Source organism: Podarcis melisellensis, assembly GCF_964234715.1.
Source record: "Podarcis melisellensis genome assembly, chromosome: 1".
In the NCBI taxonomy this organism is placed as follows: Eukaryota; Metazoa; Chordata; class Lepidosauria; order Squamata; family Lacertidae; genus Podarcis; species Podarcis melisellensis.
The window spans coordinates 10370139-10385485 of NC_138528.1; the positions used below are offsets into that span (position 1 = coordinate 10370139).

The 15347-nt window shown below is 45.2% G+C and overlaps 1 protein-coding gene across 7 annotated transcripts in view; it reads left to right on the forward strand.

Annotated features, from left to right (window-relative positions):
* SYNE2 (spectrin repeat containing nuclear envelope protein 2) overlaps window positions 1–15347 on the forward strand; it is a 240313-nt gene that overhangs the window by 156792 nt on the left and 68174 nt on the right. For all 7 annotated transcript variants that reach the window (XM_081908040.1, XM_081908043.1, XM_081908039.1 and 4 more), the window contains exons 72-78: window positions 1960–2064; window positions 4048–4248; window positions 7024–7194; window positions 8573–8704; window positions 11089–11285; window positions 12152–12284; window positions 13847–14029. In XM_081908040.1, the coding sequence (XP_081764166.1) occupies window positions 1960–2064; window positions 4048–4248; window positions 7024–7194; window positions 8573–8704; window positions 11089–11285; window positions 12152–12284; window positions 13847–14029 (1122 nt within the window). The remainder of the gene's footprint in view (window positions 1–1959; window positions 2065–4047; window positions 4249–7023; window positions 7195–8572; window positions 8705–11088; window positions 11286–12151; window positions 12285–13846; window positions 14030–15347) is intronic.

The following is a 15347-nucleotide window of genomic DNA, read 5'->3' on the forward strand; positions in this document are numbered from 1 at the left end:
TTAGGAAGGCAGTCATCTACGGAAGATCAGCTCTGCATCTGATGAATTAGTTTCATTGTTTTTTAGAATTTGTAGAGATGGTTTTATTGTTTTAGAGCAGTGTGATTCTCAAACTTTTTTCTCCAGGCCACACTTTCAAAACAGAAATTTGCTCAAGTATATTGGAAAACGTTGGGATGCGGGTGGCGCTGTGGGTTAAACCACAGAGCCTAGGACTTGCCGATCAGAAGGTCGGCGGTTCGAATCCCTGTGACGGGGTGAGCTCCTGTTGCTCAGTCCTTCTCCTGCCCACCTAGCAGTTCGAAAGCATGTCAAAGTGCAAGTAGATAAATAGGTACCGCTCCGGTGTGAAGGTAAACGGCATTTCCATGCACTGCTCTGGTTCGCCAGAAGCGGCTTAGTCATGCTGGCCACATGACCTGGAAGCTGTATGCCTGCTCCCTCGGCCAGTAAAGCGAGATGAGCGCTGCAGCCCCAGAGTCGGCCACAAATGGACCTAATGGTCAGGGGTCCCTTTACCTTTACTTACCATGAGCACTGCTTCACAGAATCATAGAATTGTACAGTTGGAAGGGACCTCGGGGGTCATCTGGTCCAGCCCCTACAGCACAGGAATCTCAGCTGAAGCATCCAGCTCAAGCATCAATACAGTTTATAAATTGGTTTAACGCCAATAATAGTATGATGCATAACTTTGGCCTTGAGGTTCTTTTAAGTACAGTCATACCTCAGGTTACAGACGCTCCAGATTGCGGGATACGGATGCACCAAAACCCAAAATTACCAGAACAAGTTACTTCCGGGTTTTGACGGTCGCGCATGCTCAGAAGCGCTAAATCGCAACCCGCGCATGCGCAAATGCGGCACTGCGGGCTGCAAACGCTGCGAGTTGCAAATATGCCTCCCACACGGATCATGTTCACGACCCGAGCGTCCACTGTATACAAATTTATTTGCGCTTGCGAAAAAGGCACAAAAGACTAATCCTTTCCTGGCAAAAAGTGTTGCAGCAGCAGCTGGCTTTCTAGGCTACACTCTGCACCCCTTTGAATAGTGAACACAAGTGGTGCGTTCTGACAAGACTGTAGCCAAAAGCGTAACTGAGAAAGGAGAAGGGGCTGTACCAGCCTGCTCATGGAGACACCAAAGCACAAAAAGCACAAAAAAGCTACAGAAACAAGAGGGGAAGGAGTCAATATGCTTGGGCAGATGCCTCCTCAAGGTATGTAGAGGTACAAAAAAGTTTTTGGCAGGAACTAGGGAGGCAACTATCCTCTCCAGAATGGCCCAATGCAGACTGAACCTGCTCAGCAGACACAAAATATTATTTTGTTAGTTATTGGAGAAAAGGGGAAACAGACTATGAAGGAAGAGCGTATGCCCGGTTGCTGGAACACTGATGAGAGAAGCACTCCAGTTGGCAAGATTTTGTTGGCATGGCCACTAGTAGATTAAGATGTTGTTCCTTTTTCTAGACAAAAACCCACTCTGGAGAGCCAGTGTGGTGTAGTGGTTAAGAGCGGTATTCTCGTAATCTGGGGAACCGGGTTCGCGTCTCCGCTCCTCCACATGCAGCTGCTGGGTGATCTTGGCCTAGTCACACTTCTCTGAAGTCTCTCAGCCCCACTCACCTCACAGAGTGTTTGTTGTGGGGGAGGAAGGGAAAGGAGAATGTTAGCCGCTTTGAGACTCCTTAAAGGGAGTGAAAGGCGGGATATCAAATCCAAACTCTTCTTCTTCCTCCTCTTCTTCTCGTGATGACACTTTGATTTACTAGATGTGATTTTTGTTGTCCATTTCTCTCCTTCCTTCCTGTTTGGGGCTACAATTTCATCCCTCTCCTTGACAGTTGTCATTTGCAAGTTTGTTAAGCACTGTTGGGACCTTCAACTGATTCGAAATATAACTGCTGCCAATGAGGGTAGCCTTAAACTCAAATCCTCTCATTCTTTCATTCAGAGGCTGGAAGCCCATGAATTGGAAATGCAAAACTTTGAGATGCAGACTGCTAAACTAAGAGGTCATGTCCCTGTTGCCCTAATCCATGACGTGCATAAACTAGAGGTAAGGACCCTGAGTAAATCGCATGCGTGTAGTACTATCAGTATCTGTGGAATTGAACAGCATTAAATACAGCTGGTCCTAACATTAAGGGAATGCTGGGTGGGCCAGAAAAATTGCTAAAAACGAATGTGATCAGTTATTTGAAACATGATTGCTAAAAACGAATGTGATCAGTTATTTGAAACATGATTGCTAAAAACGAATGTGATCAGTTATTTGAAACATGAATGGTTATTTGAAAAGTGTGTTTCCTAGAACATTAAATGTTGCAAAACTTCCTGGAAAAGGCCCCCAAATTCAAGCAAACAATGCCGTTAATAAGCAGCCTGGCCCTGAACCAGCAATTGATGACTGCAGATTTACACCAGCAAGTTCAATGAGTGCTGGGATGAGAATAGCAGTGTAGTAGGGAGTACATATACATAAGCGATGGATCTACATCCCCATTCAGGCCCAGGAGATGGTTTCCAGGCACAGGAGAGACTGCTTTGCAGAACCGGGACACATATATGATTCCTTGCTGAAGGTTTGGCTTAACTAATTCAGCAAGCTGGCTTTACCAAAGCTCAGTGCTGATAAAGATTTGGCTGTGTGCCTACCATTCTGTTGCCTCGCTGGAGTTCCCATGACTGCCTGTTGGCAGCTACAGGAATCGCAGCATGACGACAACCTTACGTTTTACATATATAGGAAGATACCATAATTTGAAAATAACCTTTCAGTTCTTGGCTAAAAGCACCCAGGAGTCTTATTTAACTTCACTTCAAGCCTTCAAACTTTTTTTTTTTTTTTAACAACTTCATAATGAAAACTTAGGTGTACTTGGAAGTAAGTCCCACTAGGTTCAGTGGGGCTTGCTTCTTGTTAAGTGTAATTAAGATTGCAGTCTTCAGGCCAAATCTTTCCCTTACTCACATTTGATGATCTCACGCCAGAAAGCTTGCAGGGTAGGCAGCATTAGGATTGCCAAGAGAGGGGTCATTTTTCTGTTTGTTGCAATACCTACGTAGGAAAGGTGAGCAAGGGTGGTTAGACATGGCTGCCTGAAGACACCTGAGGAGCCTTCAAATAGTGGTACCCGGTGCAGCACACCTCTCACTGGCACTTTCCTCAGAAGGATCCGCAGCTCTGTGGTAGAGCATCATCTTTGCACACAGATTCAATCCCTGAGAACTCCAGGTAGCACTGGGGATTGTCCCTTGAGAGCTTCTGCCAATCAGAGTTGGCAATACTAAGTAGATGGACCAATGATCTGACTTGGTATAAGGCAACTTCCTATAAAGTATATCTGAAGGAGCATCTCCACCCCCATCGTTCTGCCCGGACACTGAGGTCCAGCGCCGAGGGCTTTCTGGCAGTTCCCTCACTGTGAGAAGCCAAGTTACAGGGAACCAGGCAGAAGGCCTTCTTGGTAGTGGCTCCTGCCCTGTGGAACACCCTCCCACCAGATGTCAAAGAGAAGAACAACTACCAAGCTTTTAGAAGACATCTGAAGGCAGCCCTGTTTAGGGAAGCTTTTAATGCTTGATGTTTTACTGTATTTTAATATTTGGTAGGAAGCCGCCCAGAGTGGCTGGGGAAGGCCAGCCAGATGGGCGGGGTATAAATAATAAATTATTATTATTATTATTATTATTATTATTAAGGCCAGGGGCATTTGTCTGGAGAGGACTGGTCCTGGGGGTAGTGACTACAGCTCTTGGCTTGACCAGTCTGATCAACAAAAGATTGTAGACTACAGTCATACCTCGGGTTGAAGTCGCTTCAGGTTGAGCGCTTTCGGGTTGCGCTCTGCGGTGACCCGGAAGTAACGGAACGTGTTCCGGAACGGGGCTCCAAAATGGATCCTGTTTGTATCCAGAGGTACCACTGTATTAACGACGTATCATTATATCTACTGGGCTAAGCTCTGGTTGCTAGTCAGATAATTTCAACGCAAACAACCGAAAGAAACACATTGATTAGAACTTGTTTCAATTCCAGGATGTGTTAGATGACCTTTGGGAGATCCTGCAAGACAGACAGAAGGAGCTGACCTCTCCATTTATTAGCGAGCAACAATATGAAGCTTTGCTGCAGGGATTAGCTGAGCTCTCAGATCTTGGGCGAGAGAAAGTTGCTCAAGAGATTAAGCTAAAAGCTACCAGTCGAACTGCCTTACAGTTTCATCTACAAAACCACAAGGTACTGGCTTTCTGCTCAAATAACTTGAGGTACTGTGATTTCCCCTCTCTCCATTTCCAGATAATATTGATGGATTCCTATTACTCCTTGAGATTAGAAGCAAACAAAAATCTGAAGCAAAGTATTAAAGATGGGAGATTGCCTGGTCCACCCTGAGTTCTTTGGAAGTAGGGATGGAAGGATCCATCAGTTTTCCCCCTCTCGGTTTCTGATTTTCCCACTCTTAAATTTAGTTCTCCACATTTCTGCAGCAGTTTGCAAGTTGTTTTTTTTTGAATCCTTATGAAAATCATTATGCATTTTCGTGTGAATTTTTGTATTTTTATTTAGCAAAATTGATATACCACCTGATTGCAAACAAACCTCTTCAGTGGTTTGCAAAATTATTGAATTCTCAATAGTGGAGTTTTGGCTAATGTCACACATTTTTGTAAGCATTTTATCCTGTTGCAATGCTATTTTTCCCTGATATAGTCATTTTTATGCACCTTTACCCCAAATACATTCATTTTTGTAAACATTAGGAGTATAGCATCTAGATCAAGGAAAGTAATATTGCCACTGCATTCTGCTCTGGTCAGACCTCACCTGGAGTACTGTGTCCAGTTCTGGGCACCACAGTTCAAGAAGGACACTGACAAACTGGAACGTGTCCAGAGGAGGGCAACCAAAATGGTCAAAGGCCTGGAAACGATGCCCTATGAGGAACGGCTAAGGGAGCTGGGCATGTTTAGCCTGGAGAAGAGGAGGTTAAGGGGTGATATGATAGCCATGTTCAAATATATAAAAGGATGTCACATAGAGGAGGGAGAAAGGTTGTTTTCTGCTGTTCCAGAGAAGCGGACACGGAGCAATGGTTCCAAACTACAAGAAAGAAGATTCCACCTAAACATTAGGAAGAACTTCCTGACAGTAAGAGCTGTTTGACAGTGGAATTTGCTGCCAAGGAGTGTGGTGGAGTCTCCTTCTTTGGAGGTCTTTAAGCAGAGGCTTGACAACCATATGTCAGGAGTGCTCTGATGGTGTTTCCTGCTTGGCAGGGGGTTGGACTCGATGGCCCTTGTGGTCTCTTCCAACTCTATGATTCTATGATTCTATGATTGTTTGGTTGTGAAATTCGGATGAGGGCAAATCTCGAAGGATGGCTGCATTGTGGTTCTCAAGTCTCTTCTGAAAGTGTGTATTTGATACATTTGGCTGTGAAAAGCAAACTGAATCTAATCTCGCTCCCATCCCTGTGATGGGGGAAAGCAGTATGTGAAACGAAATGTATAAGACTAGTTGAAGCACTTCCCACAGAGCAGTAAAATAAGGGAGAGCTTAGCTGCATCTCATGTTTATTTCCCACTTTCAGCTCTTAACGTAATTGTCATCACAAATGAGCAAAGGTATTTTGTGGGGTGGGGTCTGTCTGTGCGTATTGCAATACGGATAATCAGAAAAATCCAGCCGTTGCTGTAATTACTTTGCCAGACGTAAAATACAGCCCTGCTAATGAAGATTAATGTTTACAAACTGCCCGGGAGAAAGATGGCACAAACACGAAACGATTCCTCCTTGGCTGTTTTGAATGTTAAGTTAAGGGAAGCAGTTAGTCACTTCTGCTTCCGATCCGACAAAAGAGGCTGCAATTTTACCTCTTCCAAAGTAGAAAGTGGTGCAGGTGGGCAGGAAGGAAGATGCATTGCAGATAAAAATGCAGCTTTGTATGAGGCAATAAGGTGAAAATGGTTCTCCATATTGATCAAATAGGGGGAAAGCCTGCAGCTCAACTGCTGAGCATCTTGTTTATTTATTTTATTAAATTTATATGTCACCCTTCCTCCCCAAGGATCGCAGGAGGCCAAACCAATATAAAATTAAAAAAACAAAGCAAAAACAATTTTAAAGCCGATTTAAAACATTCTGAAACAATTACAGTTTTTTTTAAAAAACCATCTAGAAGTAGTTACAGTTAAGAACCTTTTAAAGTAAATTACAATCAAAACATTCTTCCATCCGGTGATCTGGAGGTTGCCAGGAACCCAAACGCTTGGGTAAACAGGAATGTTTTTAGATTCTTCCTGGAAGGTGATAATGATGACAGACAGGCACACTTCAACCAGGGGGCCACCACTGAAAATGCCCTGTCACAGGCCCTATGTTCAGTCTACAGGTAGGGCTGGGAAACCTGGAGAACTGCTTCCTTCCAGATGTTGTTGGAACGCAGCGCCTGCCATCCTTGACCATTGGCCATGCTGGCGGGGGCTGATGGAAACTGGAATCCAAAAATGTGTTGGAGGGTTGCAGGTTCCCCATCCCTGCTGTAGACAAGACTGAGCAAGATAGGCCAATAGTCTGACTTGGTGGGAGACAGCAGCTAAACATTTACATTTGTGGGCTTGCATTACTAAGCCAGAGATTCCTTATCTTTGCCCAACCGGTATGTTTGCTCTGCGTGATCAGTGGATCTGAGGCTCGCAAAAAATATGTGGCTCTATATATTTTTTTTGTTTAATTAGTGGTGGCCAGATCACCCGTCCCCACTAATTTGTAATACATTTAATCAAACAAAGCTTTCTTCTTTTCAAAATTGAGAGAGCCCAAACTTCCTCCCACTGCCCAACTAACCCTCATCTTCCAAATCCCCTCCCTCCTGCCTGATTATCTGTCTGCTCCTTCAGCACCAGCACCAAGAAGAAGGGAGAAAAGTCTCCTATAAGGACACAGTTTTTTGTTTCTTTAAAATGTGAATCATTGGTTTATCCTCAGTGCGGCTTTCCTTTTTAAATCCAGAGCTTTTTCTGCAACAAGGCCCACAGGAAGCTGGTGCAGATGTGTTCCGAAAAGATGGCACCTTCCGCGTTACATGAGAGAGGGAAAGAATGGAGTCAGCTGGTAGAGGAAGACCAATGTTTGGAACAGCAAGCAGTCCAGCACGGAGCCTATTTGGAAAGACTGTTACAGGTAAGGGGCTTGTGGAGTAGAAATACGTCTGTACCTTTTATCATATGAGGTGGTCATGTAAAGAGCTTTCTGGGAAATGATATATAATGAACTTTTAAAAATGTTGAAATACACATTTTTTTAAAAAAAAAACCCAGAAGCTTTCCTATTAGGTATAGTTGGTGGAGAAATATACATAAGCAAGATAAAACGTTGTTTTTATACGCAACAACTGTGGCAAGAATGTTATTAGCCCAAAGATGGAAGCAAGAAGATTTACCAAGAAGAGCGGCAGATGAAATTAATGGGCTATGCCGATTTGGCGAAACTGATGGGGAAAATCCGGAACCAGCAGGACCGGCTTTCCAGAAAGATTGGAACCAATTTATTTTATATTTGAAAGACAACTGTAAACAATTAGCATTGATAGTTGGGCTACAGGAAGCTTTGTAAGGATAACTTTATTACTTGTTGTGGTTAAGCAAGGAATTATATAAGGATAAGATTTAGCAGGAATAAGAAATACAGGAAAATGCAATAAGTTTGAAAACCATATGTCAGGGAGGAGGGAAGGCACAGGCTCATGGAGCCACATGTTTTATTTTTGGAAAAAGGTTGTTATGATGTTATACAAAGAAAATACAGTGGTACCTAAGGTTAAGTACTTAATTCGTTCCAGAGGTCCGTACTTGACCTGAAACTGTTCTTAACCTGAAGCCCCACTGTAGGTAATGGGGCCTCCTGCTGCTGCTGCGCCGCCGGAGCACGATTTCTGTTCTCATCCTGAAGCAAAGTTCTTAACCTGAGGTATTATTTCTGGGTTAGCAGAGTCTGTAACCTGAAGCGTAATTAACCTGAAGTTTATGTAACCTGAGGTACCACTGTATAAGTAAAAACCAATCAAAATTATTTAAAAAGAAAAAAGAAATACGTCTGTGGTAGACATGGTTCTTACACAATGGTGTTAGGTAAAGGTAAGGTAAAGGTACCCCTGCCCGTACGGGCCAGTCTTGACAGACTCTGGGGTTGTGCGCCCATCTCACTTAAGAGGCCAGGGGCCAGCGCTGTCCGGAGACACTTCCGGGTCACATGGCCAGTGTGACATCGCTGCTCTGGCGAGCCAGAGCCGCACACAGAAACGCCGTTTACCTTCCCGCTGGTAAGCGGTCCCTATTTATCTACTTGCACCCGGAGGTGCTTTCGAACTGCTAGGTTGGCAGGCGCTGGGACCGAGCAGCGGGAGCGCACCCCGCCGCGGGGATTCGAACCGCCGACCTTTCGATCGGCAAGTCCTAGGCGCTGAGGCTTTAACCCACAGTGCCACCTGTGTCCCAACACAATGGTGTTAGGAAACCCCTAAATATAACGTGTTCTGCTAAAAATGCATTTCCTCCCTTAGGACTGGATAGCGTTTGATGACGGCTATGGGTCTTTCTGCCAAAAACTTGAGGCGTTGTCCTCCTCTGTGCCTTCTGTGGGTTTGGTGGAAGAGACAGAAGAAAGGCTGATGGAAAGGACTCAGCTTCTTCAGGTACTTACCTGTCCCCCCCCCCTGAATCTTGTAACCCACCTTGTGCCTGTTGTCATCAATGGACTGAAACACGCTGTCAAATTTTGGGCAACCTCTGGAGCCTTTGGCGTGGCCCATGCAGCTGCCACTTTCCCACTTCCACTTTTGCTGCCAGGCCTGCACTCTTCAAAGCTCGCACACATTTCCCCCCGTGTAAACCATGTTTGGCGAACTGGGTGGCATGACTGTGTTGCGGAGGGTGTGTATCGAGAAGGGACCCTCCCCCCACTGTGCAAGTGTGAATGAATAAACGTGTGAACAGTTCCACTCGCCACCAGTCCAAGCACCGCCCACCCGCAGCTCTGGCCACGCCCACAACCACGTGGCCCCTCCCCTGACCCATCAGCCCACGTGACCCTTCTAGCCCTTGGGATTATAGCAGTGCCCTAAGGCAGAGGCTCATTAGGATTTGGTGGTGCGTGAGAAAACGGTGGGGCTTTGTGGGGACCCAGCTGTGGTTGGCCCCCTACTTCCAGGGAGGTTCAGTTTCCAGATGTCCAGCAGGAAGCTGGAATGAAGAAGGCATCAGCTGTTGGAGAGCAGGAGGGGCATTCAGAACCTTTTCCAGGAAAATTAAGCAGGTGGGCAATGCAAAGAAAAGGCTCTGAGGAAAATAGGGGGAAATAAGCCATTAGAGGCAGTGAGAGATTTTACTTTCTTGGGTTCCATGATCACCGCTGATGGTGACAGCAGCCACAAAATTAAAAGACGCCAGCTTCTTGAGAGAAAAGCAATGACAAACCTAGACAGCATCTTAAAAAGCAGAGATATCACCTTGCCAACAAAGGTCCATACAGTGGTGCCCCGCAAGACGAATGCCTCGCAAGACGGAAAACCCACTAGACGAAAGGGTTTTCCATTTTGGAGGTGCTTTGCAAAACGAATTTCCTATGGGCTTGCTTTGCAAGACAAAAATGTCTTGCGAGTTCCTGCGGGGGTTTTTTCCTCCCCCCCTTTTTCCCAAGCCGCTAAGCCGCTTATCATCTGATCCGCTAAGCCGCTTAACAGCTGATCCGCTGAGCCGCTTAACAGCTGATCTGCTAAGCCGCTAATAGCGCTAAGCCGCTAATGGGCTTGCTTCGCAAGATGAAAAAACCGCAAGACGAAGAGACTCGTGGAACGGATTCTTTTCGTCTTGCGAGGCACCACTGTATAGTAAAAGCTATGGTTTTCCCAGTAGTGATGTATGGAAGTGAAAGCTAGACCATAAAGAAGGCTGATCGCCGAAGAATTGATGCTTTTGAATTATGGTGCTGGAGGAGACTCTTGAGAGTCCCATGGACTACAAGAAGATCAAACGTATCCATTCTTAAGGAAATCAGCCCTGAGTGCTCACTGGAAGGACAGATCCTGAAGCTGAGGCTCCAATACTTTGGCCACCTCATGAGAAGAGAAGACTCCCTGGAAAAGACCCTGATGTTGGGAAAGATGGAGGGCACAAGGAGAAGGAGACGACAGAGGACGAGATGGTTCGACAGTGTTCTGGAAGCTACCAGCATGAGTTTGACCAAACTGCGGGAGGCAGTGGAAGACAGGAGTGCCTGGCATGCTCTGGTCCATGGGGTCACAAAGAGTCGGATATGACTAAACAACAACAACAATAATGGTTTGAACGAGAGGAACCATAGAGGGCTGGGTGATGCAGGAAGGAATCAAATCCCCTCTCCTTAGGAACATTGGAACTGCCCTGTACAGAACCAGACCATTTATTCATCTAGCTCAGTTTTGTCTACTTTGGGATAGTGCTGCCCTCTGGATGTTGTTGCACTACAACTCCCATCTTCCTCAGCCGATGGGGCCAGTTGTCAGGGAGTTATGGGCATTGCAGTCCAACAACTTCTGGAAGGCTGCATGTTGCAAGCTACTGACTGTCAGCAGCTCTCCAAAGTTTCCCAGGGACAGATTCCCAGTCCTAACCTGGAGTTGCCAGGGATCAAGCCTGGGATCTTCTGCAAGCTCTACCACCGAGCTACCATGCTCTACCCTTCATTAACACAGAAGCCAGCAATTGGGGTGATAAATATAATTGATAGCCATGCTATCAATTTGCTGCAGTCAAAACTTTGGTGTATCAATTCCCTGAAGGTTTTTGGTGGAAAACTAAAAGTTTTAATGTGTGATGTTTTAATGTATTTTTAATCTTTGTTGGAAGACGCCCAGAGTGGCTGGGGAAACCCAGCCAGATGGGTGCGGTACAAATAATAAATTATTATTATTATTATTATTATTATTATTATTATTCTGTTATTCCCTACCAAAACGAATGGCAAGCCTGAGACTAAAGCCAACAGCCTGTCACCCTGCCTCTCCTTATAACTCTGCGTAATCTTTGTGCTCTTTCTTAGCAAATCAAAATGAAATTGGAAGGAGAGCAGGCCTGGTATTGTCAGGTAGTGAAGGAAGGGAAGAACCTGATGGGGCTCGTGAGCTGTCCTGAATTGCAGGTCCAGATTGAGAAGCTGGAGGACCAGTGGACCTCTCTTTCCAAAAGAGTTGCCCATGAGCTACAGAGACTTGAAACTTTGCTCAAACTCTTGTCCAGGTAGGTGCGGTACCTTCCCACGTTCCTCAGCCTAGTATTTTATGGTCACAGTAAGCCCTAAGAACTTGGGGAGTGGGCATTTTACATCATTCTCACCCACAGGCTTCACCTGCCATAAAGCAGACTGCCCAGCTGAAGGAATAACTCACTCCATAGGGACAAAAACACCTGGTCCTGCTTTGTCCTTGTTGCTATTTGAGAGAGGGGCATTTCCATCACGGCTGCTGCAGAGCAAGCAATAGCTCAATGTGACTGCGTAGAGGACGTTTATATTAACATTTCCCCTAACGCTTTTATTCCATCTTCACCGCCTGTGATATGTGGAGACTGCTATGGTCTTTCGTTTATTCTGATTGTAGCTTTGATTTGTTTGTTTTCTTTTCTTATATGATTTTTATTAAATTTTCTGTTTTACCTTTTCAGATAAATATTTTACATACTTAAGATATCGATGACTTCCCTTCTTTTCCTTCCACGGTTCATTTTACATACCTTACATCCTGCATATTTTACAAAAACAATACCAATCGGTTTTCCATTATTACATCCATCAAAACTTATTTACACTGTTGAATTTATCTTAATGCTGCCAGCGTTTTCAGCTGTACACAATTATTTTCCATATATTCAATAAACGTTTTCCAGTCTTCTTTAAACGTATGTTCTTCTTCTTCCCTTAACTTATAAGTTAAGTTTGTGCATATTCTGTCAACTTAAGTTGCCAGTCTTCTTTGGTTGGGACCTCGCTCATTTTCCATTTTTGACCTAACAAAAACACGGGCCACAGTTGTTGCATGCATAAATAACCTTTTCTGACACCTGGGAATTTCAGTCTGAATTATCCCAGCTTTGCTTTGTTTTCGCAGCTACAACAGGGATTCAAAGGAGCTGGAAATCTGGCTGGGGTCTGCTCAGCAGCGCATTCGTGACTGGAAGGAGCAGTCGCTCAATGCCTCCCAGGACTTGAACACTGTCAGGAACAATATACGCGACTTTATTGTAAGTCAAACAGTGTTTTTGTGGCTTACAGCTGAATTGATATACATAGATTTGTTTGCACTGTTAAAACACAGAAGTTGCCATGCTGAATCAAGCCAAAGTTCCATATAATTTCATGCTCATTGTCTTAAAATAGCGGCTAACCTACCCCTGAAGGATATTTACCGTATTTTTCCGTCTATAAGACGCCCTGTGTATAAGATGCCCCCTATTTTGGGGGACTCAGATTTAAGAAAAAACACTATCCGTGTATAAGACACCCCCTATTTTTGGACATTATTTTAAAGGGGGAAAACCTAGTCTTGTACACAGAAAAATACAGTACTTTCCTTATTGTTCGTTTTCCACACTTAATTGGCATTTCATCTAGGAATTAATCTAATGCTTGTTTTTTGAAGCCATCTTCAAAAACTCAACATTTTCTTTTCCCTGCCATTCAGTGGCCACGTTCAGACAATCAAGTATCAGCCTAATAAGCCAAAATATGAATGAGACTAAGACCCCTATGTGCATCTGCCTCTCTCCTGTCTTCATGCAAGCAAGCAAACAAGCCAGAAAGTCATTTCCCGTTGCATCTTACGTGGTTTCAGAACAAGCCAAGATATGAAACCGCCTAGATGACTTCATACCCTGGCTTGTTCCAAGGCTGCTAACTATAGTTTCCCAGTTCACACGCAACAGGGAACTGTGATTAGTTGAAGACGTCTTGTCTTGCTTGCTTGGTGTGAAGGGAGGAGCAAACCACAGCTCGACCTCATTGGATGATTCTGAGTTCTGTGTATCAGTCAAGTTTGTTTTCTACTGTCCCTCCAGGGTCAGGGTAGCTTTCATTGGGTGATGTGTGGGGCAACAGATCCCTGGCACCTCCGTTCATGAAGGAAGTCAGTAAAGCAGGGATGCAGCTGAAAAGCTCAGGGAAGCCAGGAGCAAGTCCGTTCCCACATTCCAATGGCCATCTGATCAACGGCCCAGGGGGAGGAAGTAAGGGCTGATGGTCTTGGCTCAAAGAGCTGGAAAGAAATACCAGGGAACTGGCAGACTCTACACAATGACACATCTGGCTTGTCCCAAGGCTGCTAACCATAGTTCCCCAGTTCACGTGCAACAGGGAACTGTGATTAGTTGAAGATGTCTTGTCTTGCTTGCTTGGTGTTAAGGGAGGAGCAAACCACAGCGCGAGCTCATTGGATGATTCTGAGTTCTGTGTATCAGTCAAGTTCCATTCAGACTCTACACACTGACACATCTGGTTTCCCCATTTTATCTGTGTATCTGCCCTGCACAGTAGGCCAAACGGAGAGATGGTGCCAGGCTAAAGGTCGCTTAGCAAGATAAATGCCCGAGCAAGGATCGATTCTCTGTAATTTGGTTCTGTCACTGTGAACTACATCGTGGTCATTCTCCATTTATGGTAGTGTTTTGCGTGAAAAAGAGAGAATAACTTTTCTCAGTTAAAACCGGCTCTGTGATGCAATGCAGCCAATGTAGCTATTCTTCCCCTTCCCACAGTACATTTATTTTCTTTCATTGAAAGTCATACCCATGTGAAATTGTACTCCTAGGCATTTTCTACAGAGGTTGATGATAAATCTTCCTTGAAGTCATCAGTCGTAAGCACTGGCAATCAGCTCTTGATTCTTAAGCAATCCGATGCAGCAGTGCTGCGGTCAGCTTTGGCGACGTATGACCAGAGATGGGCTGACCTGATCGCTCAGTTGCCAAGCATCCAGGAGAAGCTTCTCCAGGTAAAAAAGCAAATCAGAAACCCAAAACCTCCAGGCCTGAACTACCTCGATAGGCTGCTGTGGGTATTCATTGCAAAGTGCCAAATTATGTGGCCCAATCACTCTTGCATTCAGTGCCTTCTTACCAAAGCAAAATCCAGGTGTTAAACGCGACTGTTATTGCAGCCTCCTTAACCTTCTGTATGTGTCATTGATTGCAAGCATTTATATATAACTCAAGGATGCAGTCCATCAAAAAAAGTGGGAGGCATGTGTGCTGAAGTCCCACTGAAATAATGTACTGCAAAAAGCCCAATGTCTCTCCTTCAGCTTTGACTTGCAGTAATAATCTGGTCCTAAAAGTTAAAAGGGACGCGGGTGGAGCTGTGGATTAAACCACAGAGCCTAGGACTTGCTGATCAGAAGGTTGGTGGTTCGAATCCCCATGACGGGGTGAGCTCCCGTTGCTCGGTCCCTGCTCCTGCCAACCTAGCAGTTCGAAAGCACATCAAAGTGCAAGTAGATAAATAGGTACCGCTCCGGCAGGAAGGTAAATGGCGTTTCCGTGTGTTGCTCTGGTTTGCCAGAAGCGGCTTAGTCATGCTGGCCACATGACCCGGAAGCTGTACGCCGGCTCCCTCAGCCAATAAAGCGACATGAGCGCCGCAACCCCAGAGTCGGCCACAACTGGACCTAATGGACAGGGGTCCTTTAGCTTTACCTTTAAAAGTTAAAAATGTAATGCTTTTCCTATACTTGGTCCCTGCTTGCCAACTCATGCATTTTTAAAATGTGTGAGCCTTAGGGATCGTTCATTGAGAATGTTGCTAGGCAATCTGAAAGGCCATGCCTGTATCCTGATCCCTGCACATAAAAAACTAGCGTATTTGGGAGAAGGCTAGGCTACAGTCCTTCTCCCTGAAATGCTGGGTTTCTGTGTGCCTGGAATTTATTTTTTGCTTGTTTGCACGGGGGAGCATTTTGTCTTGTGGGGGCCCCTATTGCAGCTTGAAACATGCAGTCAGGAAGCAGCTAATTAAAGGACTCAATCCCTCCCTCCCTCCCTTAGTCTGTTCATGCATGCATTGCCTCTGTCCACGCCCACTTCCCGTTAGCAGTAGACCTTGTATCTCAAACCAATCCATTTAGTTTTGTCTGGGTTTTGGTTAAGGGTATTCTACAGTTTGGGATGCAGGTGGTGCTGTGGGTTAAACCACTGAGCCTAGGACTTGCCGATCAGAAGGTCGACGGTTCAAATCCCCGCAACGGGGTGAGCTCCCGTTGCTTGGTCCCTGCTTCTGCCAACCTAGCAGTTTGAAAGCACGTCAAAGTAGATAAA